The sequence below is a fragment of the Strix uralensis genome, chromosome 4, assembly GCF_047716275.1.
Source record: "Strix uralensis isolate ZFMK-TIS-50842 chromosome 4, bStrUra1, whole genome shotgun sequence".
In the NCBI taxonomy this organism is placed as follows: Eukaryota; Metazoa; Chordata; class Aves; order Strigiformes; family Strigidae; genus Strix; species Strix uralensis.
The window spans coordinates 15,080,525-15,097,618 of NC_133975.1; the positions used below are offsets into that span (position 1 = coordinate 15,080,525).

General features: G+C 42.4%; 1 protein-coding gene across 1 annotated transcript; it reads left to right on the forward strand.

The window, feature by feature from the left end:
* The first annotated feature begins 13,232 nt into the window (after nt 1-13,232).
* Nucleotides 13,233-15,312, forward strand: DRD5 (dopamine receptor D5). Its single transcript, XM_074865042.1, has one exon. It carries the CDS (start codon nt 13,233-13,235, stop codon nt 14,688-14,690), a length of 1,458 nt encoding a protein of 485 aa, XP_074721143.1. The 3' UTR covers nt 14,691-15,312.
* Nucleotides 15,313-17,094: the final 1,782 nt, after the last annotated feature.

The window sequence follows — 17,094 nt, forward strand, 5'->3', positions numbered from 1 at the left end:
TTCATTCATTTTGCCTTGTGAAAGGGTGTTTAAAAAAAACTCTATGATTTTGGAGAGAAAATCCCAGGAACAGCTAAACTGAGTGATGCTCCTGAATCACAGAGATACTATGAAAACTCCAACTCTTGATTTCTAGCTATGTTTTCATAGGAAAACCTGAAAACATTTGCTATTTAGTTGAGATGTGGGAATTATTTTAAACTTCCTGAATACTGATAAAAAACCAATACATAATTACTATTTTCTTAACTATATAGCAAGAAATCCAGGTAAATAACATGTATCGTTAGGTATCATGCTGTATATAATTTCTTCTGATAAAATATATTTCTATTAATGCATCCCCCTTGTCTTGTATTTACTATATGACATGACTGAGAAATAATGTTAATCCTTTTACTTAAGTCTTTATTCACACATCCTTGAAATATTTTAAGAAGAAAACCAGTCTTATAGCTTATATTTAGTTATATATGTTCTGTTGCCAGAATGGTATATATTCCCTGCACAATTTTTTTATGAGCTGCTAATTTTTTTGTAGTTCAGTCTCCTGGCTGGAAGATAATGATATATCTTCATACAGGGATGCTGTAAAACATAGCTGATGCCTCTAGAAATCTAGAGGGCTCTTGGCCGAGGGTTTTGTAAGTGTGATTTACAAGCTCTCAGAACATAATCTCAAATCCCTAGGATATTTCGTTGCCTGAATTCTTACAGAAAGAAGTGAAAAGTTTGGTGCCTGAATATTCTTTGAATCTGCACCTGTAAAATCAAAAGACTGGAGCAATGACCAGAATACTGAAAGGGAGCGACAGATTAAAACACTTGCTAACTCATAAATGATCTAGTCCTAAGTCTGGTGGGCCAAGGGCTGCAAAATTCATGCCTCTAGTTCCTAAAAGGACAGTTATACAGTTGTCGCCACCATCTGTCTGAAAGCATTCATATTTCTGTGTGGGAGTGGTCTGCTGCTGAGACAGAAGATTTCAGCTGTCATCTGCTCTCGTGCATGAGAACAAAAATTTTGGCTTTGTACCACTAGATGGCAAGCACAGACCATCACAGACTGATTACTTCTGTGGCTTGCTTCACATCATAATTAATCTTCAGTTCTATTCTGTGGTACACACAGCCATAACCTGCGTAGGAATTTTTTGCTACCTTCTTTACCTGTTGCAAAACCCAGATCAAGTAAAGCAACTTTCATCTGAAGTCTCAGGCGCAGCCTGAATTAGATGAACCATCAGCGAGGCTGAGGAGAACTCGTGTGTTACTGCAAAGCAGTTTCAGTTGTTTGATTTTAAGTGGTTTTTAAAAGAGTCACCATCTGATCACACTGCTGCAATGTCTGCCTTTCTCTAGGGCTGCTTTTCATGCTCTTTTGTCACATCTCTATTAGTTCTTACATTCATTCTAGACAGTAACATTTTCTATTTTTCCCCTTGAACACAGTAGCTTGATCTCACCTACTTCCGTGCAAATACCAGCTCTAACCGCTTCACTTGGTTGTGAAGTGGACCCATTTTAAGTAGAGTGAATAGAGCCATCCAGATAATCAAATAAAGCTTTAATCTTCCTTCCAAATCAACTCTTGGACTCACTCTCGAGCTAATTCTGGTATCAGAAAAAAGTCATTTCACTAGGTAAACCCATGAATGCCACTTCATCTTTTAAACGCTCACAAAGATGGCTTGAGAAAGCCCATTTCTTCTTCCTCTTCTTCTGGGGGATGGGTCCCATGTCATTCTTCAGCTAGAACTGGTGCTCTTTAGCTGATTCCCTGTAATTGTGTTCAATCGAAGCAGAACTAGCTAACCCCTAGGGCCAAGAAGGGGCCATATGCTCTATTACAAATATGTAGCACACTTTTGGAAGTTTCAAAAATAAGTAACATCCTTAATTAGTTATATTTCATATGCAATTACTTAGCCCTTTCTGTTTCTTAACATTACTATTGAAATTATTTCATTTGCCCACAATATAAAATTGATTCTGAGTGCTGGGATTGAAGTTTATTCAGAAAAGTGAATCAAGGCAGCACTCAGGCAGTAAGCAAATGCTTTAAACATGCTAATGGGCAGATTCTATTCCGAGCTGCACTGATGAAACCCTGCTGACTTAAATGGTTCTGTTTCAGGACCAGAGATTTGATTTTGGCCTGAGAAGCTTAAGGGGTTTTCACAACAGGACTTCCCTCAAAAAATATTGTTTCATCCAAATGCAGACTATTGTATGGAAGCAGGTCTTAGTTTAACTACTATTGAAGCAATAGTGACTCATGAAGTTCTGAACATTTTAGAAATGTAGATTTTTGGACCAGGAACAATAATCAGATTGTTTAACATAGTGTGACTGCTAGCTCCCTGATCAATGCTAAACCTGGGCTTTTTCAAACAACTGCTTTCAGACTTCTCTTTTTTGTTGTTCTCTGGCATATATTGACAAAATTAATTTATCACAGGTTTTAAAATATAAGAAATATCATGAACCTACCCTATTTCTGCCTACCAACCTGCTCAAGCATGTGGCAAGAGATCCGGCTTACCCAGGAGAGAGGTGTAACAGCTGCTCATTGTTATGTACCTGAGGTGTATCTAGGGGACAGTTTGAGATGTCTAGGGAATGTCTTTGAGATCAATTTAATATTATTTAAAAAGAGATTTTTTAAAAGGGAATTTATTTAGTCAACTTCTAGCTATCACTAGCTATATAAAGGATTTTGAATTTTTGCTGTGTAATCTTAGTCAGAAAGTTATTCTCTGATGTTCATCGTATCCTTCTGTTAGACTCTTCCACTCCCTCCTTTCCTCCCTAGATAATTTTATTTATTCAATAATATATGCTGGGGTAGCATTTAAACTCATATATGTACAGGAATAAAGGCTGCTAAGGTGCAAAAAGATTCCTACAATCCTCAAGCATTTGCCTGAAGAGTCAAACTTGCATGACCATAGATTTTTCCAAGTGTTTTTTAGTGTCAGTGACACTAAGATGGAAGAACGTGGAGGAGTCATGGTTAAGTCTTCCTGAAAGAACTGAATTCCTTTTACTAGTATTTCTCAATACTTTGAATTTCCTCCTGTAATCACTTAATTTTTTTTTCCAATGACCATTGTGATAATTTTGGAAATATTCCAGTTTTGTTTGGTTCACTTGTGCAGCATAGACTTTGAATGGACTATATCAGTGCAGAGAAGTAGATGGCTCCAGAGAACAGCACAGAGGGAAAGTATCCAAGTAATTTAAGTACATGCTTCTTTCCACTGACCAGGGAATTTAAGGTCCTTGTAATGATAATTACTTCATTATTTTTTTTTTTTTTTAAAAGCTGACTGTCTCTTCCATTGAGCAGCATGTAATAAATCCTTCAAGTACTAATCTCTTCCCTAAGTAGGGGCACATAGTATATCCTGCTTGTGTTATTCTACCTTTACCTGCAAAAGCTCTGAGCAAAGCAGGATTTGGTTAAAAAGAAAGTTCAAGACACAATAGTTTTGTTAAATTGTAGGCTTGTTGTTTGCTGGAGTTATTTCTAGCTCAAAATGAAGTACAAATTTCAATCATCAGGGTAATTTACTTGTAAACCTGATGACAATGTTTTGTGTAGCCAATATGAATTTTAATTTAATTTATTACTTAATAAGATCAAGAAATGCTTAGAAATCACATTTGCAAAAATAAAGAGAAAAAGGGTTTTTAAAAGGGTAATTCTTCAGAGGTTTCTCAAAGGTGAAGTTTCTGGACACTACTAGACTGTGGTTTTACAAATGATGCTTTCATTTTAACAGTTAAACACCACTTCTTTACTCGTATCTGACTAGGCCTGTGATGGCCCTGTTGAAGTTTTAGTAACACAGGTTGGAAAGCAGCCTGGCAAAACCAATGACTGCTGCTTGAATGTTATTTATTCTCTATGTGACCTGACAGTATGCAAAACACAGGCTGAATGGAGATATGAGTATCTGCACATAGTGATGTACAAAATATCCTTAAATGATTCATTTCTAGATCCTGAAAAAAGAGTCCGTGGACACCATTGACTTATACAATGACATCATACCTTATGACACCATACCTTATATAATGTATTATGAAAAACAAGAATGCATTCACTAAATTTCACTTAAAATCCATGAAATAAAAAAGATCCCCAAACTTAAAGATTTTAATACACTCATTTTTTAATTTTCCTACCTTGCTCTGTCTGATTAGAGATGAGGTATGTACAGCTGGCTCATTGGATCACTTATTCCCTGGGAACTCTTGTCCCCTAGGATCTGGCCTCATTCTGTGCATGCATGAATAAAATAAAATCTGGATTTAAACAGCATTGAAACAGCTGCAATTGTTAATGGGAATCTTAAAAATCAGGGTTGGCTCCATTAGCTTTAAAGGATGAATTCGATAATTTGATCTTGAAGTTGATGATAGTGGGAAATCTCACTTTAATGTCAATAGTCAATCGTTAAAGTCCTTTTTTAAAATTTGTTTATTAGGAGGTGTGTTATGTCTCATAATATTCATTTGGCTGAGATTTAAAGCAAAACTTGCAGTTCTCTGTGGCATGTTTCCTGCTACTGTTCTTCACCTAAAAGAGAACTGACTTTCATCCCTATAAGTATGTCCTTTGGTAAAATCTGTATCAAAATATTTTCTAGTTCTTGCCAGAAGCACGTGGATCACAATTCAGGCCCAAGAACATGCTATCAAATAATATAGCATGTATTAGGATGCAGTAGGTGGAAATCTGTGAAAGAACAGGGATGGCAGGAAAACCAGTTGCCATCTCCCTCCTTTACTTACAACAAACACAATTTATTATCTTTACAGAACATTTTCTATCAAAACTTGCACAAGCAGTGGATGCTTCATGTTTATTTTCCAGCGAATCTTTGCTTGAATGTCACTGCAACATACCTGGAATTAAAAGCCAGCTTGTGAAAAGCACACATAGATCCATTAATTCCAGGGAACCACATCAGCATTTTAATTAAAGCAGAGTGAGGAACAGCTCCTGTCTACACAGCCAGGATTATCAAGGATACCATAACTTCTTTATTCTAATTTATTCTGCAATCAAATATTTACCAGGCTTAACTGAAGATCAGAATGCTTTTAAAAAGGCATGGAAACAATTCATAACATATCTAGGGCTAAATCTACACTTGGTGTTTGGCTCAGACTTGAGTCCACCATCTTCTGAATTTAGTAGTATCGCCTCTAACAGGCAATGACCTTTGTAGGAAGGCAGCAACTAACAGCTATGAGGTAGTAAGCAACAGCTTTGTAACAACATCTTAATGGTAGCTGGTTACATGAACCCGCTTCCCGTTGCTCCTCTCCCAGGAATGAGGAGCACTCCTGCAGTGCTTCCCAGGTGGGATTTTCCACCACTGCCTGCTTGAACCAAATAGCTTCATTAGCAAGAAATACTTTAATAAGACGTAACGCTAGCCAAACATACTTTTGAAAGCATTAAGTGCTTTTCCAAGCATCAGTGTCTTTATTCTCTACAAACATTTAATTTTATTTTCCTTGCTTACCATTTTGGAAAACCTTTCCAATGCAGTAAGAGTCAAGAATTCAAATTTCACTGTATGAGGAAGAGATGACTGTGCCTGCATTTGACATCAGCTCTGTGTGTAGGTGTGGCACTGACACTGAACCTGTGGGATGTGGCCATCAAGTACAAGTAAGACCTGACAGGGGCAAGGCAGTCCACACACCACTGGGTGTGGACCTGACACTGCAACAACATAAATTCGTGGGGCATAATTAATAGATTAAATGATCTAAAGAAGGAAACTACGCCATATTCTTTCAAAGCAGAAATGAATGTTAAACTTTTGTGCAACTATAATTCTCACGATTATCTTTCATGTTTGAGTAGGGATACAGCTAAAATAAAATAGCCCTTCCATCTTCAGGCCACAAATCTCAGTCAATAGTACTAAAAGGAATTGCATTAGGTAGGTATTTTTAACTATAAAGGCTATAGCAGCAACAGTAAGTAGTTGCAAATTATTCTAAAATTAAAATTCAGACCAGAGCTGAGAATCATTATTGCAGGTAATTAGTGCAATCAGTACAGCCTACGTGCAACAAACAATTCACAAATATCAGATAATTTGATATGCAATATTTTCTTTGATGAAAGCAACTAGACAATATTTCAACTGATAGTTTCTGCCCTTGGCTTTGTTTTCTGCTCCAACATTCAGGAACCTGCTCCTCCCTACAGCAACTCTTTTTGTCTCAGATCAATACACATTTTATGTTTCATGGAGACTGGCCTGTGTACAGTTACCTCTGCTGAAATCCCAAGGCAAAAATAGTCTTTTAACATATCTTGAAAGTTAGTACGTAGAAGAGTCTTCTGATTGACCAACCCTGCCAAAATAATATCCAGAAAATCTCACCGGGTAGAGTTATTGGTTTACCAACGCAAGGATCACAGGGACAAACTGTTGGCTGCCAGTATCACAGCCACTGCTTAGGTCTCACTGTGACTTTTAACAGAAGCTCTCCCTGAGAGGGGTTGAGAGCTGTGACGTTCCCCAAATGAACCCCAGACTGACCAATTCGCCACGACTGATCAGATGCTGGGCCTGTGCCATACGATGCTGTCAAGGTCCTATCTCTTCCCTTTTCAAAGGTGATTTTTGTTCCAAGGCTGCACACTGTGCCAATCCACTGTGGCTATGACTTTTTGAGGATTTGGGGGTATTTGCCTTGATTTATTGGAGCATATGCTTCTCGATCCATATGTTCCTTCCTTTGATTTGCAGTGTGTTGGCCAGAAGATTGGGGTTCATAAAGGCATCCCAGGGGGTGCTTGATGCTCTCTGTACTTGAAAAAGTACATATTTCTTCTTTGACCCTCCTTACATGTGCTGGAGAAGAAGAAACCAAGAGGATGACAAATCTAGACACACCGTAGGATGAAATGCCACTGCTCAGCGTGCAGAAGGCTACTCACAATTTAGAATAAATAGCTATTGCTGTCTCACAGATGGACAGAAGAATACCCTTTAGTTTTTCTTTGTCAACTCCAGTACAACTCTTGCGTTAGCAGACTGATGTCTTCATCAGCTGTTCTTCTGTGTTCTGTAATAGCACTAATAGTCCTAAGGATTATTGCAATAGGCATTTAATAAAAACTTTCTAATCCCTATTGCTGATATTCTGCTGTGGAGATGAATAAGACCTGTTGATTCCAAAGGAGCATTTTAAGTCTTACATAAGGCCAAAAAAAAGGCAGAACTAAGTAAAAGCAGTAATTTACTGCTGTTTATCTCAAAGTGACGAAGTTGCTCATTCTTACCACTAGTGTTTAAAAATTTGAAACTGGAATTCTTCCCTCAAATAAATCCTCAACTACAAAATCTAGCCCTGGTCCTATACAACTCTTAAAAATACAGATAAAAAAACCTCTCAGCTCTAACTGTTGGCACACTTGTAAAATGACCTTGCATTGTAGTTTTCTGTTTAGCATTTGCAACAGGCTATCCTGCCAGAATACAGCTGGCCCACAGCACCAGTGAACCAGCTGAGGTTTGGGGGTCCCGCTTCCCAACCCCATTCCTTTCCATCCATCAGCTGCCTTTTGGGAGGAGGGAAGCCCAACGATGAGTTACTGTACGACCCTATGAAACATCATCTGTGTTCCTCGAGAGGCTGCTGACTTCTGTCTTCTGAGCTCCCTTTTTCTATCAGACTTGAAAGTCTTCACAATAGCATCATTACAGAAATTACTGTTTGTTTGATTCCATGAAGGATCTGGTTTTCCTACTTATTTTGTGGAAGACAATCTCAGACTAAGTTAATGGAGAAGGTAAAATCCTACGATAAATGATGTTGAATGCAAGGTTTCCAATAAAAATTATTAACTAAAAAAGCCTGTAATTTACACATTCAATATAAAATTAATAGGTCCTGTTAATATACAGTAGATTAAGGAAACAGAGAAATCAGAACACTGAAATCTGTTTTCAAATTACTCCATAGGGCAAATTGATATGCTATTTAAGCCAGAGACAAAATTACAGCTGCTTCTTTGGGAATTAAGCCTACCTGATTTTCATTTGCAGTTTGGTACTATAGTTGACAAAAGACAAAATAAAAATCTTGAAATGTTCAGTATCAGAAAATGAAAATCACTTTTTTCATCTTGATAATTTTCTCAGGACAGATGTTCACCTGGGATGTAGCTGTGCACACCCAGAGAATATCATACCCAAAATGTACCATTGTATAAATCAGGGTTTTTTTCTTTTTTTTTCCTTTACCTTGCTTCACATGTCACCGATCTTTAGTAATTTTTCATATGTGAGCTCTTGCTATATTAAAAATAATGATACTAATTTTTAGTATATAATAATGAATATCCAAAAATACAAGATAATGCTTTATAAGATAAAAGCCACAAAATGAACTAAGACAGTCAACCAGGAAATCATATTTACAAAAATCCTATTCCCTTTGCTTTTGGTCTTGGCTAGCATTCATCTTTCATCTTTTACCATTGGTTTAAATGAAGTCAGGCTCAGTATGAATTAAAAAAAAAAAAAAAAGGAAAATTTGTGGAAATCTCTTCTGGTAGCATCAATTACCTCATGATTTCACCCAGAGAGTGATCAATGGCTGATCTAGGAACCATATCGCACTCATTACAGAGAAAAAAGCAACAGAGATACTGGGAGAACTGTCGATTCTGTTATATATGGTTAATTAATACTATCCATCACAGTCCCAAGTCAGCAAAAACTTAAATAGGTTTTAAGGCCAGCAGGGTAACTGTAACTGTCTAAAATTACTTTTCCCACATTGCAGACTACAGAATGCTGTTTGGCACCATCTGAATCAAGACAGAGCTGGGGGATGAGCTGAGGCATGGTCTCTAAGAAATGCTTTCAGCTGTGGCTTTCAGACAGCAAATGATGGCAAATCTATTACAAACCAAAATCAATTGCACCAGCCATTAATCACCCTCACTGTTAAAAATGTGCACCTTACCTCTACCCTGATTTCTCATAGATTCAGTTTCTAGCCACTGCACTTTTTATGACCTTACCTGAAATATTAGAAGTCATCTATTCTCAGAAAACTTTTCCCCCTGTAAGACACTGCCAGCTGTTTCTAACCCTCCTGGTGCCCTCTGCTCAGCTAAGGAAGTTTCCCAGACGTAATTCCTGCAATGCTTTTCTGATCATTTCTAACGGCTCATATTTATTTTTATTTGAAACATGAACAGCAGATCATGGTCTAGTCTGCAAGGAATTTTCTGTGTTGAATAAATTGATGATACCAGTTTTCTCCCTTCCTTCCTCAGTATTTTCACATGGCTATATATACACCTGCACCTTTGTCCATCCTTGTGCAGTAAAACATTCAGTAAGTAAAACTGATGGACCTTAAGCATACGTTCAACTGTGCTCCTAAATATAGTTCCACTTGAGCAGTGGACTTCTTCTAACTACTTCTACAGTTAAGAACATGTCCAGCTACTTTGCTAAACTGGCCTAACGTACAGTGACTTCCAGCCTCCTCCACCTCTACCGCTAGCTCCTCTTGCCTGTTTTAGAGCTTAACCGTAATGGGAGGTTTTTGATGGGATGCTTTTATAGCCTAAACCTCAGCGGTACCTCTGTGTCTATATATTTTAACTTCCTTTTGGTGTTAATGATTTTTTATCTCTTTATATTGAGTATCTCTTAGATGAGAGGATGTGTAAATTTCTCATTGTTGTCTATTTTTAAATAAATATCATTCGGCAGAACAGTAGGTCTGTGTATTTTAAAATGGAAATAGAATATGTGGCAATGAAGGGAAAGCGCAAGTAAAACATACATTTCTAAAATCAGGAACTGCTTTTTTTTTTTTGCTCAGAACCATTGCAATAGCAGTTAAATTCCATTACTTCCAATCTGCCAGCTGTGAGAGAGAAGTGCAATTTTAACAGGTGAATAAAAAAAGGAAAAACGAGACAAAGCTCTGAAGGAAAAGCACAAAAGCCGTTACAAAGATGATTTCAGGATGAAGCAAACCCACCCCAAATCTCTCAGCAAGTGACAGCTGTGGTTTTAATGGATTATTCTTAAAATTGTATTTATATGCAAACTGCCTACAGAAAGTAAAAAAAAAAAAAGGATGCTAATAACCTATAAATGTTAAAGTTTTTTATCTCAGGCTCAAAAAATGTTGATGGCAATGGATGGAGTATTACAACATACCATAAACGTCCCCACTACATGATTGCTGCTCTGAGCTGGTGCCGCTATGAATGATCTGGTACAAGTGCTGTGGCAAAGCAGGTGCCCTGTTGCCTGCTCCTTCTCCACCTCCCTGCAACTTACTGGAATCTATTAGCATGGGGGTTTTAGTCTCATATGCAACCCCATCACAAAACAGTATTGTTTTTCTACTACCATTGAAAATATTACTTATCTCCTAATGCATTGCTTTGACTTGAAAGAAAGTTTTGAGTGTGCATGAAATGTCAGGTTAACATTGAAGACTGTATCATCAGTGCACGACAGACACAGGTGCATCTTTGGCCGATGAAACTTCCCCCAGCTCAATGGTAGGTTTTTCTCTGTAAGGCATCTCTGGTGAGCAACTTCAGTTCATGCCAGCTGAAATTCAAGAACATTTGCTAAAGATGAAATTGGTGGGAGAGGATATTATATCCTCTAAATTCTGAGTTAGGCAGGAGCCAGGCAGTCAAATGCAACACTTGGCTGATAAACGAGATACTTTGGAAACTCCTCTCTACTTTGGGTCCGCCTATTGCAGAAGTACTGTAGAAAGCATAGTAAAATTTCATTCTTTAGACGTCTGACAAGTGAGCTCTGACAATTTTTGTTTCAATGGGTTAAGGCATCTTTCCCAGCTGCCTGCACCTCCTCTCTGCCTGACTCCACCACACACAGCAGAGCTGGCAGGAGATAACGCACACCCGCACCTCCGCTGCCCCCAGCCACAGCCCAGTGTCACAGCCCAGTGTCTTCGCTTCCAACGCCGGCACCGATTTGTACCAAGGCACCAGTGTGTGCATGGTGCTGCTGAGTTGTGGGCAGGCTATGTTATTATTGTTATTAAGCAGAGAGATACCTACACATACGTTTATTTAAATATCTAATGCATACTGACTGCATTCATGTAAATACATACCTGCACGTCGATACCATATTACAGGCACAATTTGTGCTGATGGATATGCACACACCTCTACATTGGTGAAGCTACAAATATAAGCTAAACAAGCAAATCAGATCATTACTTTTTTACATAAAATATCCACATTTCTGGAACAGCAGCTTCAACAGGCACGTGCACAAGTACTTGTGCAATTAGGTCCTTCATTTATAGAAATTGTAGGAGGCACTGCTTAGGAAAGCAGACTTTGTGCGAGCAACACATTGCCTCAGCATCACAGCTTTAGTCATGCTGTTTAGAATTCAGTGGTGACAAAAGCTAAATTCTCCCTCCAATATTAAATATAACTCTGCTTAAATGTGGAAAAGTAGTGCCAATTTCTTAAGTGAGAGCTAAAGTGAAGCTCCAGTTTTTCTTGTGACAATTTTAGAAAATTGCCTAAAAGGTTGCAGAGTTTATTTATTTTTTTTTACTCTGTATTTAGTAACTCTAACACTTAATCTTCCTTCATGTCACTGCAGATCCACCAAGGTACAGTGAGGCTTGTCCTTCCCCATCTGCCTGGAGAGCAGCTGGAAGGCCCTGAGCAGTGGCTTTTTCAGCCCTTCCAGTGCCAGAACAGGCTATTGAGTCAAGAATGGGTTTGATCGCTGTCAACGGTTTTGAAAAAGAATTAAGTTTTGGAGAAACTAAATCCATAATATTTTGAATCAAAATCACTAAAGCATGTTCTCTGAAACACAGGCATGGCATTAGTGCATGGCGAGTCCACCAGCAGGGCATCCCCACCTGCACTGCTCAGGGCCATAACGCCACTCTCTAGCTGCGCGGGAGCCCCACCGAGAGGAATGATTCATCTCACAAAGAGCTGAAAAGAGAGAGAATCGGATTTCATTTACCGGGTCTCTTGCCTGTAACACAGCCGTCCAGCAGAGCCCTTTGGAGCAATTACCGATTTAGGCTCCGTTCCCATCCCTAAGGAATAAACCCAGCCCGTCCCGCTTCCCCCCCGGCAACTTCCAGCCCCATTCGCTGTGGCCGTGCCCGTCCCTGAGAGCCCCACTGTCCCCGGGGATGCTGCGGGGGGTGGCGGGGGGGCATTTCCCCGTTCCCCGCCGTGGAACCGCGCTCTTCCCTCCAGCTGCGCGGAACCACCGCACACGGCCGGTGACGGCTGCAAAAAAATTGCGAGGATGACTCGGTTTCGGGAGGGAGGAAAGGAGCGGCGTGGGCCGGGGGGGGACCGCCCCCGCCGTCCCGTCCCGCTCCCCGCAGCCCGGCTGCACGCCGGCCCCGACGGGGCGTCCCTGGCGGCGGAGCATGCTCAGAGGGCGGCGGGGGCGGGCGGGCCGGCCCGGGGCCCGGGGAGCCGGCGGCGGGGGCGCCGCTCCGCCGCGCTGGGAGCCCCGGCGGGCGAGGGGGGCGGGCGGAGCCGCCAACCCGGGCGGGAGCTACCGGGAGCCGCGCAGCGCCGAGCGGCCACCTCGAGGAGCGGGCGCGGAGCGCGTACCGCGATCAGGGTGCGCGGCGGGCCGCGGAGCGGGGAGCCCGAGGAGGAGAGGTGCGCGCTGAGCGGCGGAGCAGAGACCCCCCCTCGAGCAGGGGGGCCGCGCTGAGCCGCGGAGCGGGGAGCGCAAGCGAGAGGACGCGAGGCGGGTACCCAAACCGGGGTCCGCGGGGACGGAGACCCCGGGCAGGGGGAACGCGCCGAACTGCGGAGCAGGGACCCCCGGCGGGAGCTGCGGGGCGCGGAGCGAGGACCCCGAGCAGGGACCCCCGCGCTGAGCCGCCGGGCAGGGGCCGCGGGGCGGGGACTCCGAGCGGGGGGCGGTGGGGGCGCGAGGAGCGCGGGTCGGGGACCCCGAGCAGGCGGCGCGCTGAGCGGCGGGGCGCGGAGCCCCGTACGCGCTGAGCCGCGGAGCGAGGCGGCCGGAGCGGCGGGGCGGGGGGCATCCGGCAGGGGTGGCGGCGGGGCGCGGGGGGCAGCGGCCCCATGGGGCCGGGCGGCGGGGCGGCGCGGGCTGCTCGGCGCGTCCCGTCCGCCGCCGCCCCGCCGCCAGCGGGAGCCGTCAGCCATGCTGCGGGGCGGCCGGAGCCCGCTGCCGCCGGCGGCGGGGCCCCCCGGCGGGGCGCCGGGGCCGGCGGGCGCCCCCGGGGCGGCGCAGGTGGCGGCGGGCAGCCTGCTGGCTCTGCTCATCCTCTGGACGCTCTTTGGGAACGTGCTGGTGTGCGCGGCCATCGTCCGGTACCGGCACCTGAGGAGCAAGGTCACCAACATCTTCATCGTGTCCCTGGCCGTCTCGGACCTTCTGGTGGCTCTGCTAGTCATGCCCTGGAAGGCGGTGGCCGAGGTGGCCGGGTACTGGCCCTTCGGGGCTTTCTGCAGCGTCTGGGTGGCCTTCGATATCATGTGCTCCACGGCCTCCATCCTGAACCTGTGCGTGATTAGCGTGGACAGGTACTGGGCTATTTCCAGCCCTTTCCGCTATGAGAGGAAGATGACCCAGCGGTTGGCTCTGGTGATGATCAGTGTGGCGTGGGCTTTGTCTGTGCTCATCTCCTTCATCCCTGTCCAGCTCAACTGGCACAAAGGTGGGGATGTTGTTGCTGCTGGTGATATTGGAGATGGATTTGGCACTGGCTGGGCAGCAGCAGGTGCTGTCACCACCTGGGCGGAAGATATGAGCACCACATGGGTGGCCTTGGCAGCAATGAGACCCTCTGATGGGACCTCTGGCAGCAACAGTACCCTCACTGGACCATCAGAGAGCTGCGACTCCAGCCTCAACAGGACTTACGCTATTTCCTCCTCCTTGATCAGTTTTTATATCCCAGTGGCTATCATGATAGTTACCTACACTCGAATCTACCGCATTGCCCAGGTGCAGATTCGTCGTATCTCTTCCCTGGAGAGGGCAGCTGAGCACGCTCAGAGCTGCCGGAGCAGCCACATTGACTGCCACCATCACACAAGCCTCAAGTCCTCCATCAGGAAAGAGACCAAGGTGTTGAAGACTCTCTCTGTCATCATGGGCGTCTTTGTCTGCTGCTGGTTGCCGTTCTTCGTCTTGAACTGCATGGTTCCCTTCTGCGAGAGCCCACCCAGTGACCCTCACGCTGGCCTTCCCTGCGTCAGTGAGACCACCTTTAATATCTTCGTCTGGTTTGGTTGGGCCAACTCTTCTCTCAACCCCATCATCTATGCCTTCAATGCTGACTTTAGAAAGGTCTTCTCCAACCTCCTGGGATGTGGTCAGTTTTGCTCTAGTACTCCGGTGGAGACTGTTAATATAAGCAACGAGCTTATCTCTTACAACCAGGACACCCTTTTCCATAAGGAGATAGTGACTGCTTATGTTAACATGATCCCAAATGTGGTTGACTGTGAGGAAAATCGCGAGGACCCTTTTGATAGGATGTCCCAGATCTCCCCTGACCATGAGATTGCCACTGACTCTGTCTGTGAGCTGGACTGTGAGGGGGAGATTTCACTAGGCAAAATAACACCTTTCACTCCAAATGGTTTACATTAAAATTTCATCCTGCCCTGGTCAGTTCTTCCTGGAATATAAACCAAAATGTTAGCACTGAGTGGAAAAACCTGCTTGATTTTACGCTATAGTTTGGTCAGGCACTTCATGCTAAACTCACTTCTATGTGTAGCACTTTGCAGGTTGTAGACACAGTCATACAGGGATCTGGCAGCACAAACTTAATACAGCACTTCCCCAGACTGAGGGAGGGGTAGGCAGCCGCGTTGATTAGCTGTGGTGAGGTATTGTGGTTTAATTACAGTCAGTCCATGTTTATAACGTGTTTGCAAATGAAAGGTGCCATTGTCAGTGCTAAGTATTACAACCTCTAAAATCAGGGACAGATGTGGCTGACAGACACTAAATAGAAAAAAATTCTGGGCTGTTTGTTTGTTCAGATCTTACGTTTCTTTTTCTCTGTTGTTTTTTGGTTGGTGGTTTTTTTTTGTTGCTTTTTTTTTTAAAAAAGATAGAAATAGTGAGGTGGTGATTTGGATGATTATTTAAATGCGTCTTTCTGCCAAAACAGTTTATGTGAAATCCATGTTCTCCTAGGCAGCATTGTTGCCTATGATATCCTTGCCATGTTCCCAGATGAATAAATAAAAGTTACATTGATCAAGGGGTTATTATCTTTCATTTATCATCCTGAAAGGTTTACAACAAGTATGCAAACTTTAACATTCCTGTTTGAATGGTTAGAGCGACTAACAGCTAAACCCTATTATTTAAAAAGCAAAGTAGTCTGTATAGAAAATACAATTTTTGAATAAAAACAAGGCTTATAGGAATGATTGACTTAAATGAACTCCTTTTATATGGCTCTACTTACAGCTAGATTTATGCCTGTTTTTCTTCTCAGTATTATAACTGATGCTATACCTCTCTGCAGCTAAGAATATCAAGTATATGTATCTACAAGCTATTAAAGTTTCCACTTAATTCCATACTTGAACTTACTTTTTAAAGATACTCTTAATGAGAAGAGTTTGGTGATAGAGTTAGGAGCTGAATGTGTCTAAAAACAGTAACTGTGTTTGAAAATGGTGCCAATAATCAGCAATTTCCCAGTGTTGACATTAGAGAACTCATTCAAACCAAGAGAAGAAAAAATGCTGTTGATGTATTTTTTTTAGTTATTATTAACTGGAACTTAAATATACTTTAAGTGCTTTGACTCTACAAAACGTTTTGAAGCAGTCTTTAAAAATTGTGAAAGAATATTTTAAGCTCTGTTTCTGTTGAAGCATTTACATCAAATGGAATATTGTATTTAGAAATGTTTGTAAGCTTTCAGCTCAGAAATCAAAAGTGATCTTATTTCCAAGACAAATGATCAAAGGTAGCAAAAGCAATACCAATCCTTATTTCAAGTTTTGGCTCAGAAAATGAACAACATTTGAATTCATTTGCCCTTTAAAAATGCCCGTGCCATGAGCTGAACAGGTTTAAATTTAATTTTAGGTGTGGATTCAGTAGTACTCTCTCCTAAGGGTCCTGACCAGCCTCACCTGGGGCCTTCCCCATCCTGCCAAACTGGGAACTGAAGGCCCCTATGTGATTATGGGGGAAAAGTAGGATCTGCACTAGTCAGTATGCTTCAGGGAATGTAATTTAACCAGATGCTGGGATTTGTGAATGTTGTGCATTTAGGATTGAGCCTCTTTGGAAGTCAGGCCTCTAATACTGATTTGGGGGTTGTCTTACCTCCCCTTGGGGTATGGGGTCCAAGAAGCACAGGAGGCATGTGATTGAAATCCCTTTGTGGTTGCCTCTGCTGACATCTGTTTTTGTCTGCAAGCAATGTTTTTTGTGTGTAGTCTTTGATATTAATTGGTTTTATTGTCATTTTGGATTATCTTTTCAACTGTTTGTCACTGAAGATTGACATCTGAGTGTTTTCTTTGCTGTTGATATGAAATCTTGGTGTAATATCCCTTTACAGCCGTCCTCAGAAAAGGGTATTGTGACTGTGGCTTAGGGAAGCTTGAAAAAGAGAAATCCCATGCCCAGAACCAGGTTCAACCTACTAATGACTTGACATCGAGGGTGAGTATGTTGTCATTTCTCTTCTAAAGCAATCATATGTTGCCAGGAGTTAACCGTAGCTCTAGCTCTGCTGGTTAGATAAACTTGTCCAGAATAAAATCATTTTCCCAAATAAAAATGAAGGAAACTGCTTCTGGTGGTGCAGTGATGAATTATGCCAACCAGAATTTAGATTTTTGCATTTTCTAGTGACTACTGAAGTTTTGAGGCTAGTACAGCATGTTAAACTTTCTGGATCTGTGCAAAAAGCCTATGATATCCAGATGCAAGAGGTGCAAGCACCTGGTGCTGATTTCAGCTCCCAGGGCGATGCCTGTGTTTTATCCAATTTTGTCCATATTAAATCAGAAACAGC

Excerpts from the sequence above, each read along its gene's own strand:
- DRD5 (XM_074865042.1), top strand. The coding sequence starts at position 13,233 with ATGCTGCGGGGCGGCCGGAGCCCGCTGCCGCCGGCGGCGGGGCCCCCC.